Source organism: Anabrus simplex, chromosome 1 (assembly GCF_040414725.1).
Source record: "Anabrus simplex isolate iqAnaSimp1 chromosome 1, ASM4041472v1, whole genome shotgun sequence".
Taxonomy (NCBI): domain Eukaryota; kingdom Metazoa; phylum Arthropoda; class Insecta; order Orthoptera; family Tettigoniidae; genus Anabrus; species Anabrus simplex.
In genome coordinates, this window is record NC_090265.1 from 1,636,114,800 (window position 1) to 1,636,138,339 (window position 23,540).

Genomic DNA, 23,540 nt, shown 5'->3' on the forward strand with positions numbered 1-23,540 from the left:
GGAGAACACACAACCTAAATACTTGACATTATCGACATGTTCTAGCTTCGTATCACCAATCTGACATTCAATTCTGTTGAATTTCCTACCTACTGACATCAATTTAGTCTTCGAGAGGCTAAATTTCATACCATACTCATTGCACCTATTTTCAAGTTCCAAGATGTTAGACTGCAGGCTTTCGGCACAGTCTGCCATTAAGACCAAGTCGTCAGCATAGGCCAAACTGCTTACTACATTTCCACCTAACTGAATCCCTCCCTGCCATTTTATTCCTTTCAGCAGATGAACCATGTAAACTACAAACAGCAAAGGTGAAAGTTTACAGCCTTGTCTAACTACTGTAAGTACCCTGAACCAAGAACTCATTCTACCATCAATTCTCACTGAATCCCAATTGTCAACATAAATGCCTTTGATTGATTTTAATAATCTACCTTTAATTCCATAGTCCCCCAGTATAGTGAACATCTTTTTCCCCGGTACCCTGTCATATGCTTTCTCTAGATCTACGAAACATAAACGCAACTGCCTATTCCTCTCGTAGCATTCTTCAATTACCTGCCGCATACTAAAAATCTGATCCTGACAGCCTCTCTGTGGTCTGAAACCACACGGGTTTTCATCTAACTTCCTCTCAACGACTGATCGCACACTCCTTTCCAAGATGCCAGTGAATACTTTGCCTGGTATACTAATCAATGAGATACCTCGATAGTTATTGCAATCCTTCCTGTTCCCTTGCTTATAGATAGGTGCAATTACTGCTTTTGTCCAATCTGAAGGTACCTTACCAACACTCCACGCTAATTTTACTGTTCTATGAAGCCATTTCATCCCTGCCTTCCCACTATACTTAACCATTTCAGGTCTAATTTCATCTATTCCTGCTGCCTTATGACAATGGAGTTTATTTACTATCCTTTCCACTTCCTCAAGCATAATTTCACCAACATCATTTTCCTCCTCCCCATGAGCTTGGCTGTTTGCAACATCACCATGATGATTTCCTTTTACATTGAGAAGATGTTCAAAATATTCCCTCCACCTCTCCAGTGATTCCCTGGGATCTACTATGAGTTCACCTGAATTACTCAAAAGACTGTTTATTTCCTTTTTCCCTCCCTTCCTAAGATTCTTTATTACTGTCCAGAAAGTTTTCCCTGCTGCTTGACCTAGCCTTTCCAGGTTATTACCAAAATCTTCCCATGACTTCTTTTTGGATTCAACAATTATTTGTTTCGCTCTGTTTCTTTCATCTACGTACCAATCCCTGTCTGCCTCGGCCCTTGTTTGGAGCCATTTCTGATAAGCCTTCTTTTTACGCTTACAGGCTGCTCTCACTTCATCATTCCACCAAGATGTTCGCCTTTTCCCATCTTTACACACAGTTGTTCCTAGGCATTCCCTTGCTGTTTCTACTACAGCATTCCTGTATGCCACCCATTCACTTTCTATATCCTGAACCTGCTTACTGTCTACTGTTCGAAACTTCTCACCAATCATATCCATGTACTTCTGTCGAATTTCCTCGTCCTGGAGATTTTCTACCCTTATTCGTTTGCAGACAGATTTCACTTTCTCTACCCTAGACCTAGAGATACTTAGTTCACTACAGATCAGATAGTGGTCTGTATCATCGAAAAATCCGCGAAAAACTCGTACATTCCTAAAAGATTTCCTGAATTCAAAGTCTGTTAAGATATAGTCCATTATGGATCTGGTACCCCTAGCCTCCCACGTGTAGCGGTGAATAGCCTTATGCTTGAAGAATGTATTCGTAACAGCTAAACCCATACTAGCACAGAAGTCCAGCAAACGCTTCCCATTCCCATTAGCTTCCATATCTTCCCCACATTTACCAATCACCCTTTCGTATCCTTCAGTTCTATTCCCAACTCTCGCATTGAAATCGCCCATTAGCACTATTCTATCCTTGCTGTTCACCCTGACCACGATGTCACTCAATGCTTCATAAAACTTGTCAACTTCATCCTCATCTGCACCCTCACATGGTGAATACATGGACACAATTCTTGTCCTAATTCTTCCCACTGACAAATCTACCCACATCATTCGCTCATTTATGTGCCTAACAGAAACTACGTTGCGTGCAATGGTATTCCTGATAAAGAGCCCTACCCCAGACTCTGCCCTTCTCTTTCTAACACCCGTCAAGTACACTTTATAATCTCCTATCTCTTCCTCCTTATCTCCCCTTACCCGAATATTACTTACTCCTAGCACATCCAGATGCATCCTCTTTGCTGACTCAGCCAGTTCTACCTTCTTTCTTCCGTAAGCCCCATTAATATTGATAGCTCCCCATCGAATTCCATTTCGTTCGCCAAGTTGTTTCCAAGGAGTCCCTCGCCTGTCAAATGGGAGTGGGACTCCATTACTCCCATAGGTCCGAGGCTTGCTTAAAGTGTTCTGAGCTCGGTTAATTCATGAAGCAGGATGCTGCCCTACTTGCACATAGTCCAAGTGAGAATCTCTGCCCTAACGGGTTATGGACCACCGGTGAATTGTATAGTCCTAGCCGCCTGAGCACAAGGAGGGCCCCGACTCAGAATATGTCCGAGATGCCCACTCCCATTCCATAGCAACTGGTATCCCGACTCTCAGGACCACTTACTAGGCCACACAGCCGTTGCCCAAGAAGTATTAAAATTTACATATCATGACAATGACATGTACAGTAAGATACAATAGTTGAAAACTAGAAAAGCAGCTAGAATTGACAAGGTTTCAAGGATATACTGAAGACAGTGGGTTGGGGTATAGTACCATATCTGAAGTACTTATTTGATTATTGTTTGCATGAAGGAGCTATAGCAGTTGTTATAGAATCCCCTGTGTATAAAGAAAAGGGTGATAGACTCAAAGCTGAAAAGTACAGGCCAGTCATTTTGACAGTCATTGCATGTAAGTTTTGGGAAAGCATTCTTTCTGATTATACTAGACATGTTTGCGAAATTAATATCTGGTTCGATAGGAGACAGTTCTGATATAGGAAACGTTATCGCACTGAAGCTAAACTTGTAGGATTCAAGCAAGATATAGCAGATATATTTGATTCAGAAGTCAAATGTGCTGTGTCGCGATTGACCAGTCTAAGGCCTTTGTTAGGGTGGATCATGGGAGACTACTGGCAAAAATGAGTGCAGTTGGACTAGACAAAATAGTGACTGAATGGGTGGCTATATTTCTAGAAAATAGATCTCAGAGCATTAGAGTAGGCGAAGCTTTATCTGACCCTGTAATAATTAAGGGTGAAATTCCTCAAGAGAGAATTATTAGACCTTTATGTTTCCTTATATACATAAATGATAGGAGTAAAGAAATGGAATCAGAGACAAGGCTTTTTTGCAGATGATGTTATTCTGTATAGAGTAATAAATAAGTTACAAGATTGTGGGCAACTGCAAAATGACCTCGATATTGCTGTGAAATGGACAGTAATCAATGGTATGATGATAAACGGGGTTAAAAGTCAGGTTGTGGGTTTCACAAATAGGAAAAGTTCTCTCGTGTCTCATTACTGTAGTGATGGCGCGAAAGTTCCTTATTGCAATCATTGTAAGTACCGAGGTGACAATGAAATGAAAGATCTTCATTAGAGTAATCACATAAATATGATTGTTAATAAAGGGTGCAGATATCTGCACATGGTTATGAGGGTGTTTTGGGGGCTGTAGTAAGGACGTAAAGGAGAGGGCATATAAGTCTCTGGTAAAACCCCAACAAGAGTATGGTTCCAGAGTATGGGACCCTCACCAGAATTACTTGATTCGAGAACTGGAAAAAATCCAAAGAAAAACAGTTTAATTTGTCCTGGGTGATTTCCAACAAAAGAGTGTTGCAACGTTTGGGTTGGGAAGACTTGGGGGAAAGGAGACGAGCTGCTCGACTAAGTGGTTTGTTCCGAACTATCAGTGGAGAGATGGAGTTGAATGACATCAGTAGACGAATAACTTTGAGTGGTGTCTTTAGAAGTAGGAAAGATCGAAATATGAAGATAAAGTTGGAAATCAAGAAGACAAATTTGGGCAAATGTTCGTTTATAGGAAGGGGAGGTAGAGATTGGAATAACTTACCAAGGTAATCAATAAATCTTCAATTTCTTTGCAATCATTTAAGGTAATGCTAGGAAAGCATCAGATAGGGAAGCTGCCACCTGGGCGACTGTCCTAAACGCAGATAAGTAGTTATTGATTGATTGATTGATTGATTGATTGATTGATTGATTGATTGATTGATTGATTGATTGATTGATTGATTGGTAACTACCGGAATGGAAGATGTTCACTCATTTTAAGTTTTCCTCGAGCTCGCTCAAACTAACAAATATAAGGAGAGCCAACACGGAGAAGGGAAATCACTTTAAGCTAGCAAATACAGGGAGAACTACAGAAGAGACAATAAAATCGTGCTGAGTAGCTTCTTCTCGGCCAAACGACTCGACACAACGCAGACTGGAAGAAGCCGAATAGAGATGGACAAACTATAACACAACATATATTTTGGAACGTTTCCTGTCTCTGAACTTTTCTTAAAATGAACAATACTCCGCAACACCCTGTTCCGAAATAACCGAGTTTCGTTTTGGTTCCTTATCGCCTGCCCTCCAGCGGAATTGTTCTAGCAAAATTTTGGTGTTCGGATGTTTGATAGCTTTGCCGCAAGCACCGCTGGTTTTCTGATTGCTGCGACTTCGGAAAAACGTGAGTTCTAGCTCTCTACACTGGTTTTATGTTCTTTGAAACTACATTATTTACTGGGTGCAATGAACAGCAGTGGACATTAAAGGGCAAGGGAAGATAAATAGCATAGTATGAATATGTGAGCGGCGCACGTCTTAGTGAGCAATTCGACAGACAGTGAATTCGCAGCAATTGTCCATGACATGACACTGACAGTTTATCTTTGTTCCTTTTAATTTTCGCTGCGTTTGAACACGTACATCGACAACTACCACTGATTTTTACCGCGGTTTTCAACTGTTTGTGTTGTGCTATATAACCTAGGTGCATCAATTTGTAAATAAGAGGTATTAGAATATATCCTAACAATTATTTTACCGAGCTCGATAGCTGCAGTCGTTTAAGTGCGGCCAGTATCCAGTATTCGGGAGATAGTAGGTTCGAACCCCACTATCGGCAGCCCTGAAGATGGTTTTCCGTGGTTTCCCATTTTCACACCAGGCAAATGCTGGGGCTGTACCTTAATTAAGGCCACGGCCGCTTCCTTCCCACTCCTAGCCCTTTCTTCTCCCATCGTCGCCGTAAGACCTATCTGTGTCGGTGCGACGTAAAGCAACTAGCAAAAAACAATTATTTTAAAAGTATAAATACCGTCGTACGAGTAAAGGTAATCATGCGCAAAGCTTATTCATTCAATGCAGATTTATTGGTATACATACTGATATTCTTGCACACCTTTGCAACCGATGCTCACTGAGTAATGGTATGTGGTCCCTTGCAGTTTACACGTTGGCTCTTCGCAATGGCACCATTCGTCTAGTCACGATACATAATCAAGTCTCGTTAAGTAATCACGTCTTTAAGTAATTCGCTCTGAATTAATGCGATCCTACTCAACTACCCTAAATGCATCTATTAAAAGAAAGCATGAAACTCGCAGTGAGGAAGCACTTTTTGAAGTAGCATTCACGAAATCGAGGTTTACTTATATTTTCTAATTTCTCATCTTCTAAACCGAGGACTGTTATTTTGAAATTGTTATTTGGAACATAGTATTTGTCCGGGTCAGGAATAACCGGAACAACATCGCCCATCTCTAAAGCCGAAGTACAGCTGATCAGGAAGACGTCTAACTGAGCATGCGTGCTTACCCCCTCCAACCTCCTCTTTCGTACCACATGCCTCAGCGCTCACGGTTCAGGCGGCCTTGAAGTACTGGCGAGCACTTTGGCCAATCAGAATGCTATATTTTTAAAAATAATTTCAAAGTATACAACAAGAAATGTTTATGTTCTTAAATACATTCTGAAAATCTACAGACGAAGAGCTTTCGTCAGAATACTTTACGATGTCAATCGGTTCAGCCGTTCTCTCGAAACTCGCGCTAACAAAAATCAGCTTAGTGTTTTAAATATATAGATTAATGGTTCGACGATAGGCAACTTTGATACGTGAGACTCAACCATATATGGCGTGATTGAACCAGAAGACGAAGAAGAATGCTGAATAGACATAAACTCGATCATTAATTGATTGGATGTTAAACATTATTAACGAAACGAAGGCAAACGACACCAGTAATTCTAGAAGAAATTATTCTGAGGATTAAATTCAACAGTGAGACCATCCAAAGTGACTTCAGAATCTGTTGTCACGGTGCCCTTGGTCTCCATGGTAGCCTGCATTTAATGTACTGTAGGATGAATTGAAAATAATTGGCAATGTAGATAATGGAAACAAGACATCAGAAGTTCCTGTCCCAGGAGTCGGTTGCTGAGAAGGGTTGTTTTAAAACTGTACAGGTATTTACAACCTACCGTTGAGAAAGGAGTAGTCCAATCCTGAATAGTACATATCCATTTTCAACTGTACATTTCCTTTTGCTTATGGAAGTGAATAAAATCAAATTTATTTTCTCAGGTTTAGATAAAAACTAAGGTAAAACTTAAATTTTCAGAGTTCTTTAAAAACGAAGGTTGTATTGGTATAATTATCAGTCAGCCAACCAGTCATCACTAATCTGAATTTAAGGCTATCTCCAAGATGGCGACAAGTCTTTTCTGAAATTATTTAAAATAAATAAGGTTTTATCGATTATTTCCCATGGTAATTTATTTCCATTCCTAATTCCCCTTCCTATAAACATATTTTCCCCAATTCGCGCTCATGAATTTAAACTTTAGGTTATTAACTCTTCTACTTTTAAGAACTCCATCTACTAATGTCATTCCATGCCATCTCTCATCTGATAGCACGGAACATACCAGTTACTCGAGCAGCTCATCTCCTTACTCCCAAATCTTCCCAGCCCAAAGATTACAACATTTTCGGAACACTACTCTTTTGTCGGAAAGTTTCTGTCATTTGTATATTTCTTTGTGGTCGCAGTTCGGATTGTACGCTCATCCTATCTTCAGCCCCGAGGGTGACTACCCTCCTATAGTTCGGGAGATTGTGGACAGAAACAGCAAGGCTGAAGGAAGAACTCGCTCTCGTCTGCCTGTCTTCAGCAAGGAGATGGTCGAGTACATTAAAGGTAAGTACTTAGCTTTCGAAAATCTTTCCGTAATTTAGGGCCTATAATTTAAAACAATGACTGACAGTTTACGCATGAGTATATTTTAAACAGTTTATAACAATTTATCATGTAGTGTCCATCAGATGATTTACATAGTCGAGTGACCACCATGTAATAAACCTGACTAACCGCTAAAAGAGGTGAGAGCTACTCAGTGCGGTGCTAGTACAGTAGGTTGTCACAGATATCTTGAGTCATACTACCTGCAGTGCATCCCACAGCTGCAGGAGGGTTGTAGCGCAACATCGACAAAGCCAACACGACGGTCAAGGTGTTTCTATAGATGCTCAATTGGGCTCAATTTCAGAGAATTACAGAGCAGGGGAAGTACTTGGAAGTCGTGATCTTTCAATCATTGTCCGATATTGTTTTCTAACTGCGTGATATGTCACTCTGTCATGCTCGAAGATTCCATACATCACAGGGAAGACAGTATGTACGGGGACACGTGATCTGCAAGAATGGATTCTTAACCAAAACGGTCGAAAATGGCTTCCATATGGATAGGTGGTGCCAGAGAAAGCGACGATGACTTTCTCCAGACTTCAATGCTGCCTCCATCAGCTTGTTTTCTTCGAGTTGGGTGTTTCTTCTCCCCTATTTCTCGCCTTGCATGCTAATGTCAATCTTAATCCATTTGAAGAAGCAGTGAAATGAAATGGCGTATGACTTTTAGTGCCGGGAGTGTCCGAGGACATGTTCGGCTCGCCAGGTGCAAGTCTTTTGATTTAACGAGCATAGGTGACCTGCGCGTCGTGATGAGGATGCAATGATAATGAAGACGACACATACACCCAGCCCCCGTGCAAGCGAAATTAACCAGTTAAGGTTAAAATTCCCGACGCCGCCGGGAATCAAACCCGGGACCCCTGTGACCAAAGGCCAGCACGCTAATCATTTAGCCATGGAGTCGAATCGAAGAAACAATAAACGGGTGTCACCGGATAAAGCAATTATTCGCCTAACAGCGGAGGTCCAAATTTGATGTTGTTACAGAAATTGACGCCTATTCTGCCGGGAGCGTAGGTGTAGTGACGTCCATTAACTTCAGAGCCCTATACGCAGTCGCCTTAGACACACACACGTCGGGTAACCCTATGATTCATTCATGGTGAGTGCTCCACTGCAGTTTGTCTGCTGGTTCTCGCACACCTTCGCCACCGATGCTCATCGAGTATGTCGTCCCCTGCAGTTTATACGATGGTTATTGGCAATGATGTCATTTGTCCGGTCACGATACATATTTAGCACAGCAGCGCATTACAAATTATATTGATTCTGAAATATTACGAAACTTAGGTCGAAAGTTGGTAATCATCAGTTTTTTGCAATGCAAATAACTTGGACCTTTTACACATCACAGCAAAACGTGCTGTGTGGCAAGTGACGAAACGCTGGTATTATAGAACTAACGCCTGAAAAAGCCTTATAAGTGATGTGTGTGTGCAGACAGTCAATTACGGACCTTATGTATACATCTCCCCAGCTCACAATTTGTGATTCTCTGTAGAAGTCAAATGCTGCTGTTAGCCATAATGATAATTTGACTGTGTAGTACTTCGATGTGGAGCAATTCCTAGACACTAACTTCCTGTACATTATATGGTGCAAGATTTTATGATGACAATGACGACGATAATGATAATGATGACAATAATACAAACAAGCAAACAAACAAATGGAACCAGGACACATTTATCTCATAAAGGGCGACTACTGCCCAGAGTTACGGGTAAAGGAATGTCACATGATTATCATGACAACCATTTCAGACATATTCTTGACCGTTTCGGTACCCGCCAGTTTTATCTCTTGTGACTGGTAAGTTCCTTGAAGCTTGGTTCACGTATTTTGAACATTCGAATACTTCTTAGTTTGCCTTTATCTTAAAATCGGCAGTCTCACAAACACTACATGCACGTTCTCTTATGTATAGGGGTACATCAATGCCTATAAATTAATTAAAAGAACTTCAGGATACAGCCTTTTTACACATTCAACAGTCTTTCCTATACAAAGAAGAGCTCCAGAATTCACCTAGAGAGAATCTTGAGTTCAATTTCTATCAATTTATTCGGACTATTTAGTAAATATGAAATTAAGTAAGTAGGGCTCGGGTGTTGAAGACTTATAATTTGTATAAAAAGATAAAACCACCCGAAAATATCCTAAAAGATCCAAAAACTGGCAAAAAGTACGTACAAGTGCGATCCAAATTAATTCATAATTGTATTTTTACTTACATATTTAGTGAAGGAATATGATGTTTTATAAATGTAAAAAGCTTGTGGTACGCAACATGCAGTGCAAAAATATGTTTGTTGGGTATTCAGCCCGAAGGTTGGTTTGATCCTCCACAGTTCCACCATAGCTGTCATAGTAAGCCTAGACGTCACTGAAGATTAATACTAGGGAAATGAGGAGTGAGGTGGTTTCCAATTGCCTTCCTCACCGAGCCAGAAATTGCTATTACTTATCATTCTGCCAAGCCCACTGAAATGCATGCACCAACCGACCCTACTGAGTGATATTTTCACACCATTCATAATAGAGACTGGCTGCATTAGGAATGGTATTATACTAGAATCGCTCATACCCGGTCACTTTCATGTTGTCAAAGCTAAGGATGAGACTGAGACAGGTCAATGAAAGTAACAAATTTATTCTAGCCAATGCCAGAAAACATAGTGCTCGGTAAAAACTACATCTCACCAGCAAAGGCATTTGCAAAAATATATACAGTATGTGAAATACTTCTTTCAGACAGTATATATATTTAGATCAACATAATTTAAAGAAAGGAATTCCGTGTTTGTTAAAAGTACTTGCAGAATTTACACTGAAATACTTTTTCCACCTAAAATGAATTCAGTTAACCCGCAATGGACATCCTGGAGAAATAAACTGAAATTAGTATAACTTAAATCATATTTGGCTTGGAATTCGGAAACCTTACTTCAGTTGGCTTTGCAGTATATTACAATAGTCATCTCCATGTTGTTAGCTGTAAAGGATTGTCGGTCATCAGACAGCACATTGCGAAACATCGAGAAACTTCCCTCCAAATCAACAGTTGTTATGGGTTCATACTTGAATCAAGAGCGATCTTCCTCTTCAAAAACACTCACACCCAGATTTTCTTTCAATATTTCACTTATCTTGCACATAATTTGATACCCCTGGATTGTTTTAAGCACTACTTTCATTTTTCTTTTCTTTTTTATTTCAGCTTCTCTCTCTTCATATATGGTTCTAATATATATTTACTAGAGAAAATATGTTTAAGAGGTGAAATGAAATGTATGGTTTTTAGTGCCGGGATATCCCAGGCCGGGTTCGGCTCGCCAGGTGCAGGTCTTTGTATTTGACACCCGTAGGCGACCTGCGCGTCTTGATGAGGATGAAAATGATGATGAGACAACACATACACCCAGCCCCCGTGTCAGTGGAATTAACCAATTGTTAAAATCCCCGACCCGGCCGGGAATCGAACCCGGGACCCTCTGAACCGAAGGCCAGTACGCTGACCGTACAGCCAACGAGTCGGACTTTTAAGAGGTGATGGATGAACCAATGGTTCGAAATGAGAATTGGCACTAAAAAGGAATATAAGTAAGGCGGAGTTGCAAAAAAAAGGAACAATAAGCCAAAAACGCCAAGAAAGGCAACAAAACAAATAAAACCCACCATTTACTGGCCTACATTGGGCCTCGTCTTCGGACACTCGAGAAAGAAAATTCCTCAACTTTCGAGCCCTAGAAATAAGTAACGATAACAAAAGTGGACACGTGGAAGTCATAGGTATTCATAACCTGTAGAGTGAGCGAAATTTTCAGCTACCGCAAGGACGAGTATATCGATTACAAAATATCGTACGAGTCCACCTCTGTGGTGTAGTGGTTAGCGTGATTCTCTGCCACCCCCGGAGACTCGGGTTCGATTCCCGGCTCTGTCACGAAATTTGAAAAGTGCTACGAGGGCTGGAACGGGGTCCACTCAGCCTCGGCAGATCAATTGAGTAGAGGTGGGTTCGATTCCCACCTCACCCATCGTGGCAGTGGTTTTCCATGGTTTCCCACTTCTCCTCCAGGCAAATTGCCGGGATGGTATCTAACTTAAGGCCACGGCTGTTTCCTTCCCTCTTCCTTGTCTATCACTTCCGTTCTTCCCATCCCCCACCCCACAAGGTCCTTGTCCAGCATAGCAAGTGAGGCCACCTGGTCAGGTACTGGTTATCCTCCCCAGTTGTATCCCTCGACCCAATGTCTCACACTCCAGGACACTGCCCTTGAGGCGGTAGAGGTTGGATCCCTCGCTGAGTCCGAGAGTAAAACCAACCCTAGAGGGTAAGCATATTAAGAAAGAAAGAAATATCGTGCAATATTCAAACGTATAACAAAAATGTTGTCAGATTTAAATGTTGTCAAATTTCCCTATGGGAACACCAAGGGATGGTGTGTGGCCTTTTCTTAGTTACATCTTATGACCATCTGTTCTGGTTTTCAGGCACTTACGACTTCCTTGGTCTAAACTATTACTCTACCAAGCTCATTACATCGGGAGAAACTGGAGAAAATCCGTCCATGAGTAGAGATTCTGGAATAGTATCTTCTCAAGATCCTTCCTGGCCAGCTTCGCCAGTAACACCCTGGCTTAAGGTATGTATCACAGACGATTATTGTGAGAATATACTTCAAGGTATGTGTAGCACTACTGCAGCTGATGCTGTCAACGCAGTAGGCCTACTTCTCAACAACGGGTTCTGCTACAAAACTTCCAAGACTTCTGTTTTTTGATTCGTTATGCCCAACTAAGAAGCGCGCTTGAACTTATTAGTACGTTTTAGTTTTTCTTCTCTTCATCCTCTCACTCTGTCCCTTTCTTCGTTGTTCAGTCCATCCTATATTTAATCGGGTGGGCTTTACAGAAAACTCGTGTTCGTGAATTAATGTTCTGAATTTGATTCTCTAAAGGTCAGTCAAATGAAAACCGAACACCCACTACAACATGACCATGGAATGGTTTTATTCAAAAGTAATTATTAAAAGCGTCAACACGTTCGTTGCACTGGGAGACGAGAGGATCAATTCCAGTTTTGTAGAAAGAGGTAGGTCGCTGACGGATCCACAACCGCATCCACTCTTGCACTTCCTCGTCCGAACGAAACTGACGTCCACGAATGTTTCTTCATCTGTGAGTCGTCGGTAGGCTATCAATCCGCCCTATCACATCAGGAGTAATGGTTCAATGGGCCTGTCCTGGGAGCGCATCACCGTGCAGTGATGTGCACCCTTCTCGGAATCGCCTATGCCACTCGTGCAATTCGTCATGAACATGCAGTGTTTGCAATACACAGCAGACATGCCACGATGAGTTTCGCCTACTCCAGTATCCTCAGCCACCAAAATAACGAACCAAACTCCTCTGCTCTTCTTTGCTTGCCTTCATTTCGAAAGCCGGACAAACACACAAGACTACCCCGCGCACCAACAAAGACATAACCCAACAACTGCGTGCACCAGTGAGTTGTCACTATGCAGTTCTTCTACCGCAATGATGGCAGTATCGATACGTAACAACGGAATGTGTGTTATGGCGGGTGTTTGGTGTTCATTTGACTGTCCCTTATATCTCGAATGGTTTAATCATGAATGCCAATTTCATTTATTTTAGCCAGTTATTGCTATTTGTCATTGATAAGGCTAAGTTTAAAATTTTCTATGTGATCCTGTTATTACAAAATTGTATTCACCGTTTCCTGATGGTATCTGTGATGTTTTTTGCTACTTGGTAGATTTCATGTGATTTTTTTCATCCAGTCGCATTTTGGTCCTAAGATTTTTCTGAGGACTTCCAAGACTGGCATAGTGCTGGTGAAATGAAATGTGGTATGGCTTTTAGTGCCGGGATATCCCAGGACGGGTTCGGCTCGCCAGGCGCAGGTCTTTCTATTTGACGCCTGTAGGCGACCTGCGCGTCGTATAGTGCTGGTAAAAACTATATATACCGAGCTCGATAGCTGCAGTCGCTTAAGTGCGGCCAGTATCCAGTAATCGGGAGATCGTGGGTTCGAGCCCCACTGTCGGCAGCCCTGAAGATGGTTTTCCGTGGTTTCCCATTTTCACACCAGGCAAATGCCGGGGCTGTACCTTAATTAAGGCCACGGCCGCTTCCTTCCAATTCCTAGGCCTTTCCTATCCCATCGTCGCCATAAGACATATCTATGTCGGTGCGACGTAAAGCAAATAGCAAAAAAACAACAAAAAAAAACTATATATATATATTGTACCGTCACCCAAAATAGAATGAGCGTATGCTTATTTTACACTTATCCTCAGAAACAATTGAACTCATAGGTATAATTTTGTTGTGGGAATGAGAGATGCGTAATGAATGGGCCAGTCTGCCAGAACGCAAAACTGAGCATCCTCAAGGAAACTGTATAAATCTTGTCAATAACAGATAAATTTTATTGCAGAAGATACATGCAAAATTTTAATTCTATCTATATGTTTAATACATATAGGAAAATACTCCATGATAGAGATGGCTGAAAAATAACGTAGCAGTTACTTGGTCCCAGTTACGTGCCTGTCACTGTTGCAAATGTAACGAGGACGAGAAATAACAGGTTATCGAGTAACGACAACAGAAAAACGTACTAGTGAAAACAGTAACTTGGGAAGTGGGGACCTGTCACTAGTAGCAGCTTACAGACACAGAATGTGACCTTCAGATAGTACGCATGTCTTCCAAGTGAGAGCGCTTTCGTAGGAGATTACTTTAAGTTCCTGCTGTCATCTGGTAACTAAACTGTAAACACATTCAACTGTTCGAGGGTAATCGCTGACTCAGACATCGCGCAAGGGTACCTACATTATAATATTATTATAAGTTTCACCCGTATAATTTTTCTTGTACCATAAGTAAATTATTATGCTAACTTTCCATTCTGATATTATAGAATGAACGTAGATAAAAAGCATTTTGTAATACTATTTTACTTTGACAGAACTTTCCCACTGCCCTCAATTCCTTTCAGAGTTAATATTAGATATAATTTCTGTTACGATGAAAAGAATTACAGTGTTGGCTACACTAATGTAAATACAGTGATAACGTCTCTTTACCCACTGAAGTTTTTATTAATTCGTTTCACACAATTCATTATAACACAACATTCCCGGTACTTTATTTTACTTAAGCGATCCTCTTGTACCGGTTTGTGCCAGGTTTGGCAGGCAGATCATCATGTTTTCTTGTCTTCCATCCTTAACTCGGGCATTGTCAAACTCACTCCTCTAGATTTCAGAAAAAGATGCTATGTTATCTTCTAATTTCATCCGCTGTCTGCCTCTTGATAACTTTATAACAAACAGGAATGCGTGTTTTGCTGTTCAACAGTGTGTGTAGTGATGCGTGGGCGCATGTGCGAGTGAATGAATGGCAATTTGCAACACAGCTGTAAGGGGACAAGCTTGAAGCCGTGACCAGGCTGTGACCGCACAGAACACCAATGTGTGACCGGTAAAAGGCGAGTAACGGTGGACGTTATTTTTCAATAATACTTTTCACAGTTACCTTATTGTAGCAGTGGCAGATGTAGCAGTTACACAAAAATAACCGTTTGTCACACCTCTACTCCATGATTACAAAACTAATTAGATTTAGTTTTAGAAATTGAATATTTTGTAGAGATTAAAATACAGCATAAATAATTGTGTGCTCATGAAAATCCTCAGCCTGTTTCCAGTCGTTCGACCGGGTCAGGAATGGAATGAAGAAAGCCTCCATCTAGTGGCGAGGATAGGAATTGTGCCGGCTGCCGAAGTCTGTCGCACTCCTCTGCGGCAATGATTAAAAATGAAACGAAATGATATTAGAGAGTGTCACTGGAATGAAAGATGACAGGGAAAACAGGAGTGCCAGGAGAAATATCTGTTCCGCCTCTTCTTTGTTCAGCACAAACGTCGCATGGAGTGACCAGGATTTGAACCACGGGGTCCAGCGGTGAGAGGCCGCCAGAGCTACGGAGGCTCTAATTATGTGCTTATTTTCTTATAGTATTAAAACATCACTGTACTCCCACCAGACTATAATGAAACTAGATCAAGCGATGTGCCTTCTAGGATGCAGAGGTACAAATTATTTCACTGCATCATATTCGGTGTTGAGAAAGTTGAGTTCACCGAGTCCGTATTGGGTCACATAATTTCATACACAGTTCTTTATGCGTTCTGTTTTTGAAAATGGTAGTTCTGTGGAGGAGAAATTAAATTTAAAAAAAACGATTGGGTTATCTATTGCTAATAGCTTTGTAATAATCCACAGCGGTTGGAAGGTGACTTTCTTTACATCATTTAGTGAGAGAGTGTGCTACTCCTCTTATGAGAGATGTATGTACTAGACAGACAAAGAATACAGAATAATAATAATAATAATAATAATAATAATAATAATAATAATAATAATAATGCGGACTGAGTAGCTCAGACGGTTGAGCGCTGACTTTCTGACTCAACTTGGTAGGTTCGATACTCACTCAGTCCGATGGTATTTGAAGGTGCTCAAATACATCAGCCTCGTGTCGGTAGATTTACTGGCCCCGTAAAAGAACTCGTGCGGGACTAAATTCCGGTACCTCGCCGTCTCCGAAAACCGAAAAGAAGTTAGTGGGACGTAAAGGGAATACCATAATAATAATAATAATAATAATAATAATAATAATAATAATAATAATAATAATAATAATAATAATAATTGCAGCTAGATGCAACCGTCTGAGAATTCTTCTACTTACGAACTGTATTTTTTCAACAAAACGTCGTGATAAGAATTTTCATTTCAGAATTAGATTCAGGTAAAATTAATTCAATATTATCAGGGATAGTCTGTATGGGCCCGCCTGCATTGCAGGCCTTGTAAGCTCTAACGTTATGCCACTGCCAAGGGTTTATATCTACATAAGTGGGCACCTGTATTTTGACAATAATAAAAATTACATTTGAAAAAGTTTTAAATGCGAGAAGCACACGGTTACAAAACAGCTGACTGTTTTATTGGACTAATTTAGTTTAGGATGACCCACTCAATATACATCCATACACACACAATCATACTGGGCAATGAATGAAAACACTTCATTAATTATTGGTTATTTCAAAAGGCTCTTGTCGCCCTCTTAATGGTATTTACCTGGAACGGCCGACCACTCTCTTAATCTTGATTGTCATTTTTCACTTCGCTTCGCACGCACCAGACTGTTCATACAGCAGCTTGATGCAGCAAGGCTCCAACTTATGCCCGCTGGTTATCACAGCACTCGACTGCTGTTCAGTATGCTCGATCCATACAAGTCCGATAACTCTCACAATAAATTAACGTGACTGTTCTATACACAGTTTCATACTCAGCAGTATAACTCGATTACACAACAACACCAACTCAACACCAAACACTAAACAAAGGTAACTCTCCACTCCAGCAACGACAACTATTACAATTACTAATGGTAATAATTAAAGTATTTCTCTCCTATAAGCTACAAATGTAACTCGCAGGCTCTTGTTAAATCTATACCTACGGTGATTACGTTCAAACCGGTTTAGTTTTGTTATACTTTTAGTTCGGTTCTAAACGATATGGTTATTAATTATTTTCATATTCCTATTAATTCGTATTTTACACTCCATATAACCTTTAACAGTTAAAACATTTGCAACCCGGCCACCTTTGTCCCTATGAATTGACCTGTAATCATTTTAGGTGTAGGCTGAATGAACCTCAGTGCCATGTGCACATCCGAAAGTGGATACCCTGTAACCTGTAAACCCTTACAAGCCCTTACGAATGAACCAAGCACACCACTACCGCCTCGGCCACGCAACCCCTTACATACATACATACATACATACATACATACATACATACATACATACCATCCTGTGACAGTATGCTTCCCTTAACAATGCCATTCTTTGGAATTATGCGAGTGTCATGTCTGTCATCTACCTTGTTTACAGTACGTACTACTACCTCGTCGCGCGAGTATGATTTCTTCTGGTCTTGTGGTTATTTTAATGACACGCCTCGGAGACAGTGAAGTTAACCGCTACAAGGTTAATTGATAATATTATCAATTATTATAATTATTATAACTTGTAGAATACCTGAATCTCAATCTCTAAACCAGTAGATTTATGGGAAGCAAATATTTCACATATTGGAATAAGTATAGTAGCGCTCCGGTAACTAATTACGTAGGTATTTATCAACGCTAATTAAGTAAATCTGTCTGCTAGGAATAATTACAAGAAGTTTTATCGTTATTCTGGATAATATATTTGAGTTGTAGATATGCAGTGGTGATAATGTGTAACGACGATTTAATAATTCAGAATTTCCACTGACTACACCTCCGCTTGTGGGTAAGCAGCGATAGACTAAACCATGTGCAGGGCGACCCTGAACTTTCTCTTGCATTCTGAAGTACGCCGTGAACGTCTCATCGATAGGAGATTGCAACTATACATGATGATCAGGCGTAGACAGCTGATAGTGGAAAGCTATGCTCACTTACCTGTTTGCCAGGCACGTTACAGGCCAATCAACGTAGGTCAGTTCTCGACTTTTCCATTTAATTAAAGTATTTTTATGAACTGCCTCCGTGGCTCAGGCTGCAGCGCGCCGGCCTCTCACCGCTGGGTTCCTTGGTTCAAATCCCGGTCATTCCATGAGAGATTTGTGCTGGGCAAAGCGGAGGCTGGACAGGTTTTTCTCCGTTTACTCCGGTTTTCCCTGTCACCATCCATTCCAGAAACACTCTCCAATATCATTTCATTTCATCTGTCAATCATTAATCATTGCCCCAGAGGAGTGTGATAGGTTTCGGCAGCCGGCACAGTTCCTATCCTCGCCGCTAGATGGGGCTTCATCCATTCCATTCCTGACAAAGTTGAATGACTGGAAACAGGCTGTGGATTTTCATTTTTTTGACTATTGAAGAGTATCTACAAACGGGACATACAGTTGGCTTTTCCCATTTAAGTGGGGCTCGATTTGGCTTGATTTGGCATGGGTTAGTATGAGTTGCCCTGTTGTTTGTACTAGATATCTCTTATGCCATCCTGTATAAATAGAATTTTATCGAATTATGTGAATTTTGCACTCTTTTATGTATTTAGTAGGATCTTGCGGAAAAAGGCTTATAATAAACGTTGATTGTGTTTTGATTTTACCGATACCATAATAAACGTTGGTTGTGCTTTAATTTTGCTGACACTTTCGGGGCGAAGTCTTTACATCTCGGCGTCTATTGGCACAGGCCATTGTATACGATAATATCTCATGGATATGGAGCAAATTAGGAATTTAATGGAGGAGAAGAGTTAGCTGAGAAAAGTTGGACATCCCTGACGGATATTACAGGGGAAGGAAATAAACCTGTCCGTGAAGAAAGGAAAGCTATCCGCGAAGAAAGTAAAAAATAGTAAAAAGTCGTTAGAACAGTTAGAGCAAGGAACTGATATTATAGGGAAAGGAAATAATGCTGCCCAGGAAGAACGTTGAGCTGCCCGTGAAGAAAGTGAAAGTTCATTAGAGCAGCTGGAACGACGAATGAATATTATGGGAACAGTAATACAAGAGGGAAACAAAAATGTCCAAGAAATGAAGGACGAGATCAATTGTGTGCTACAATGGAAGAGACACGATTTCGAATTGATAATATTGCTCTGGAATGTCGGGAGAACCAGAAGAAAACTCTAGACAATGTTGTGAACTTGACACCCAATTGCAAGAAGATAACAAGGTGATAACGGGAAAGGTTACAGCGCTTCAGAGTGACATGGCGATTGTCCGGTCGACTTGGACTCTATTAAGGATGAAGTAGATTCTGTAAGACGAGAAATTTATACTGCCCAAAATACAATGTCAGAGAAGATGTTAGAGGTCCAACGAGAATTGATGAAGGATGTTGAGGAATTGTAGGAGAATGTAAATGATGATATTAAGGATATAAGAGAGAATCTGCAAGTGAATCAGAACGAAATTCAAGAGTTGGCACATCAATTCGAGGATGTGAAGCTTGTGATGCAGAACGACAAAGTTGATGTATTAGATAGAATTGTCAATCTTGCAGAGGACGTTAAAATTAGTATCCAGAAGATGGAAGAGAATGTCGATGTTATTAAGAAATTGTAAAAAGAGATCGGTTTACTTAAGCTTCAAGATCGAAGTATGAAAGTTTTGACAACTTGTTTCCGACAGAACAACGTTGAAGAGGTTACTCAACAGTAGCGTAGCCAGGATCGGCCAATGGGGGGGGTTACAGTTACAAAATTAAGATATAACATAATGAAAGTGCTTGTGCTTGTGCTTGTGCGTGTCTGGTACGCGCATGCATGACTGTCATAAGGATACTGATACAAGAGTGAATTACTGTATGTGATATTCAGATTGCAATACACTACAAAATTCTTACTTTAAAATACAGAACAAGAACAATATGATCGAGGTTAGCAGTTTTATCTCAAACGGTATGTTCAGTTTACAATCTAAAATCTAATTTTCGAGGCTTCCTAGAAAATAAATTTAACACATCTGTTGGTTTTACAACTATGTCTCTGTGAATGTTCAAGGGAGCCAACCCGTTGAGTCGACTTTTACTTGTGGTATTTCTGAGGTAGGTTTTAAGGCGTCTTAATGTTGAAAATGATCTCTCACTGGCTGCAGTGGTGACAGGTAGGGTGGCAAACACTCTCAACAAGCAGTAGATTGCAGGGAGTTTATCTTGATCACATAAAAGAAGTTTATTGTTTACTGTCAGTTTCTATTTATTTTCTATTCGTGAAAGTTCAATGGGGGGGGGGTTCTAACCCCCAGTAACCCCCCCCTGGCTACGCCCCTGTTACTCAAAATAGAGTAGCTGTAACTTACCGGGTACCGACTAAGGATCATAATATTCAACAAAACAGCAATCTTGTAGGAGATCAGGAATTGGTTGTATCTGCTTCGCAAACTGCTAATGTCCATCAAATCGTCAATATGAGTGATGATAAACCTAGACAATTTAATGGCCTTAATGAATTATCTCCTGAAGTTTTCATTCGTGACCTGGAAGAATAAATTAAGGAATATAAGATTCCACCCGAAAGGCATCTCAGAACGGTTCCTTGATGGAAATGATATCAACTGGTATTATGCTTTTCGATACATTTTTGAAGGTTTTGAGAGTTTTAAGCGATTACTTCTACAGAAATGTTGTAGTCTTGAAGTTCAACAAAACCTTAGACTTGACTTATAACTAGAAGATGTGCTACCTACTCGATACGCTGACTACTTCTCACTGTAATTACGACGTATGAAAGAGCTAGATACTCCTCCATCTGAAGTTAAACTCATTCAGGCAATTGCGAAACACTTTCTTCTGGAACTGCAGCGAATTCTTATTGCTGCCAACGTACAAAGTGCCGTGCAGGGTCAGGCTGTCCTCAGACAGATAATACGACAAATACCCAGATGATGTCTAGGCTTAATAAAACCAATAATCAACAATAATCAATCACAATTACAGCAATTTTAGAGACAAAATGAAAGAGAGACATCAAGAGAGCATGAAATACATTGACGAGTGAAGGAAGACAAGAGACTAGACAGAAAAATCTAAGCAAGTCATTAATAGTCAAGACATGAAACCGAATATAACTGGGGCGGAAGGTTGAGAATATTAGAATTATCGGAAGCAGAAGGCCGAAGAAAGTCGATTAGATACTTCAGCACCCCAATATGTACCTCAGGAAAACTCTAAAAAATTAATTTAGAACCAAGTCTCACACTCGCCAATAAAGCTCACGCGTTAGAAGAAGAAAACAGCATTATACTACATTACTTGACGATTATGCTCTACCTCAGCTGAATTCATTATACGTTCCAAATAAAATAAATGTTTATAATTATTATTAACTCAAGTCGGTTATTGATTATTATGGACTTAAATTATTAGCGTGACCAATTATTTATCAAGTAAATGCTAATTATGAAGACTTGTATGATTTGACAAATTTCAACTGACGTTAATTTCTTCTCATTATTATTATTATTATTATTATTATTATTATTATTATTATTATTATTATTATTATTATCCTAGGGATACTCCTGGTCTATGAAATGTCTCTTTGTTAGAGACCTGGGAAATGCATTCACTGAATTTGCTGTAGGTAGTTTTCACATATAAAAAATTGATAAATTAATTAATTTATCCATTGGGCTATTCGCCTTATGGATGCAATACGTTCCATACGCTTAAGTGTTCGTTTTCCTGTTTTCCAGCAGGTTTATACAATTCATAACTTGATTTTGTGAACAACAGATTCAAATGTAGTTGGAAGCATTCCATTACATAATATCATAGAAAATAAAACTTAATTGAACATGAGTGTACGAACAGCTTGTATTTCTGTTCTTAGGTGGTGCCTTGGGGATTCCGGAAACTAATCAGTTGGGTCAGTCAAACCTACAACTCGCCAATCATATTCATCACAGAAAATGGCTACTCTGACGAAGGTACCCTCCAGGATACGGACAGAATTAATTACTACAAGGTGAGAATTACACTAGCTAAAATACCGTGACTAATGGAAAGAACATTACATGGATTTTATAGATTTTGGAGAAAGCCTAACACTGCATCCTTTGGGATACTCCTTGGACTGGAATCACTATATGGGACTCTCACCAGGATTACTTTATTCAAGAACTGGAAAAAATCCAAAGAAAAGCAGCTCGATTTGTTCTGGGGGATTTCCGACAAAAGAGTAGCGTTACAAAAACGTTGCAAAGTTTGGACTGGGAATACTTGGGAGAAAGACGAGCTACTCGACTAAGTGGTACGTTCCGAGCTGTCGGTGGAGAGATGGCGCGGAATGACATCAGTAAGCGAATAAGTTTGAGTGGTGTCATTAAAAGTAGGAAAGGTCGAATTATGAAAATAAAGCTGGAATTCAAGAGGACAAATTGGGGCAACTATTCATTTATAGGAAAGGGAGTTAGAGACTGGAATAACTTACCAAGGGAGACGTTCAATACATTTCCAATTTATTTGCAATCATTTAAGAAAAGGCTAGGAAAACAACGGATAGGGAATCTTTCACCTGGGTGACTGCCCTAAATGCATATCAGTATTGATTGATTGATTGAATGATTGATTGATTGATTGATTGATTGATTGATTGATTGATTGATTGATTGATTGATTGATTGATTGATTGATTGATTGATTGATTGATTGAAGAATGAACGATCTCCTAAGGTCGTATGACGTACTGAACTCTCATAATTTTGTGTTGTTTACGGAATTATATTCCTTACAGGGTCACCTGACAGAGCTACTGAAGGCTATACACGAAGATGGATGTAACGTCGTCGGGTATACTGCATGGAGCCTAATAGATGACCTTGAATGGCTCACGGGATTTAGGTGAGTAACACTATTCGATATTTCCTTTGCTAGATTAATAGAATGGTGGTCTGCAGAGTGAATCTCTCTGATATGGCAAAACACAGGGAGGTGACTTGAGTGATAAGGAGGACAGTAAGCGAAGAAATATGGTTTAATACACTATTGAAAAACCTATAACATTTTTTCCAGTCATTGACCGGGTCAGGGTTGGAATGAATGAATGAAGCCCCCATCTTGCGACGAGGATAGAAATTGTTCCGGTTGCCTAGGTCTGTCGCACTCCTCTGGGGCAATGATTGCTGACTGGCAGATGAAAAGAAATGATACTGGAGAGTGTTGCTGGAATGAAAGATGACAGGGAAAACCGGAGTAACCGGAGAAAATTCTGTCCCACCTCCGCTTTGTCCACCACAAATCTCACATGGAGTGACCGGGATTTGAACCACGGAACCCAGCAGTGAGAGGCAGACGCGCCGCCGCCTGAGCCACGGAGGCTTTTCAGTACACTGTTAATGTTTGTGAATTACAGTTGATCAAAGTTTGAGGAGAAGGTGCATTGTGTGGCGTTGCCTCTGGCAAGCGCTGTGAAGCTTGAACCTGTGCCGTCAAAAGTCGTATCGTTGTTCCTCGCCTGGCCCAGTGAATACCTTGTTACACGAGGTGCGCTCGTCAACAGTCTGCAAACAGATTTCAGTACGAAAAGGCCTCGTACATATTCACTATTTACACTTAGACTTACACTTACACTTACACTTAAAATGCTTATGTTATGTTACGACAGTCTAGTGTCATCAGA

The 23,540-nt window shown here is 40.4% G+C and overlaps 1 protein-coding gene across 1 annotated transcript in view; it reads left to right on the plus strand.

The window, feature by feature from the left end:
* Positions 1-23,540, plus strand: part of LOC136858634 (myrosinase 1) — a 59,723-nt gene that overhangs the window by 31,925 nt on the left and 4,258 nt on the right. Inside the window, exons 7-10 of the mRNA XM_067138335.2 lie at positions 7,095-7,242; positions 11,791-11,942; positions 21,753-21,887; positions 22,656-22,762. Coding sequence (XP_066994436.2) covers positions 7,095-7,242; positions 11,791-11,942; positions 21,753-21,887; positions 22,656-22,762 — 542 coding nt within the window. The remainder of the gene's footprint in view (positions 1-7,094; positions 7,243-11,790; positions 11,943-21,752; positions 21,888-22,655; positions 22,763-23,540) is intronic.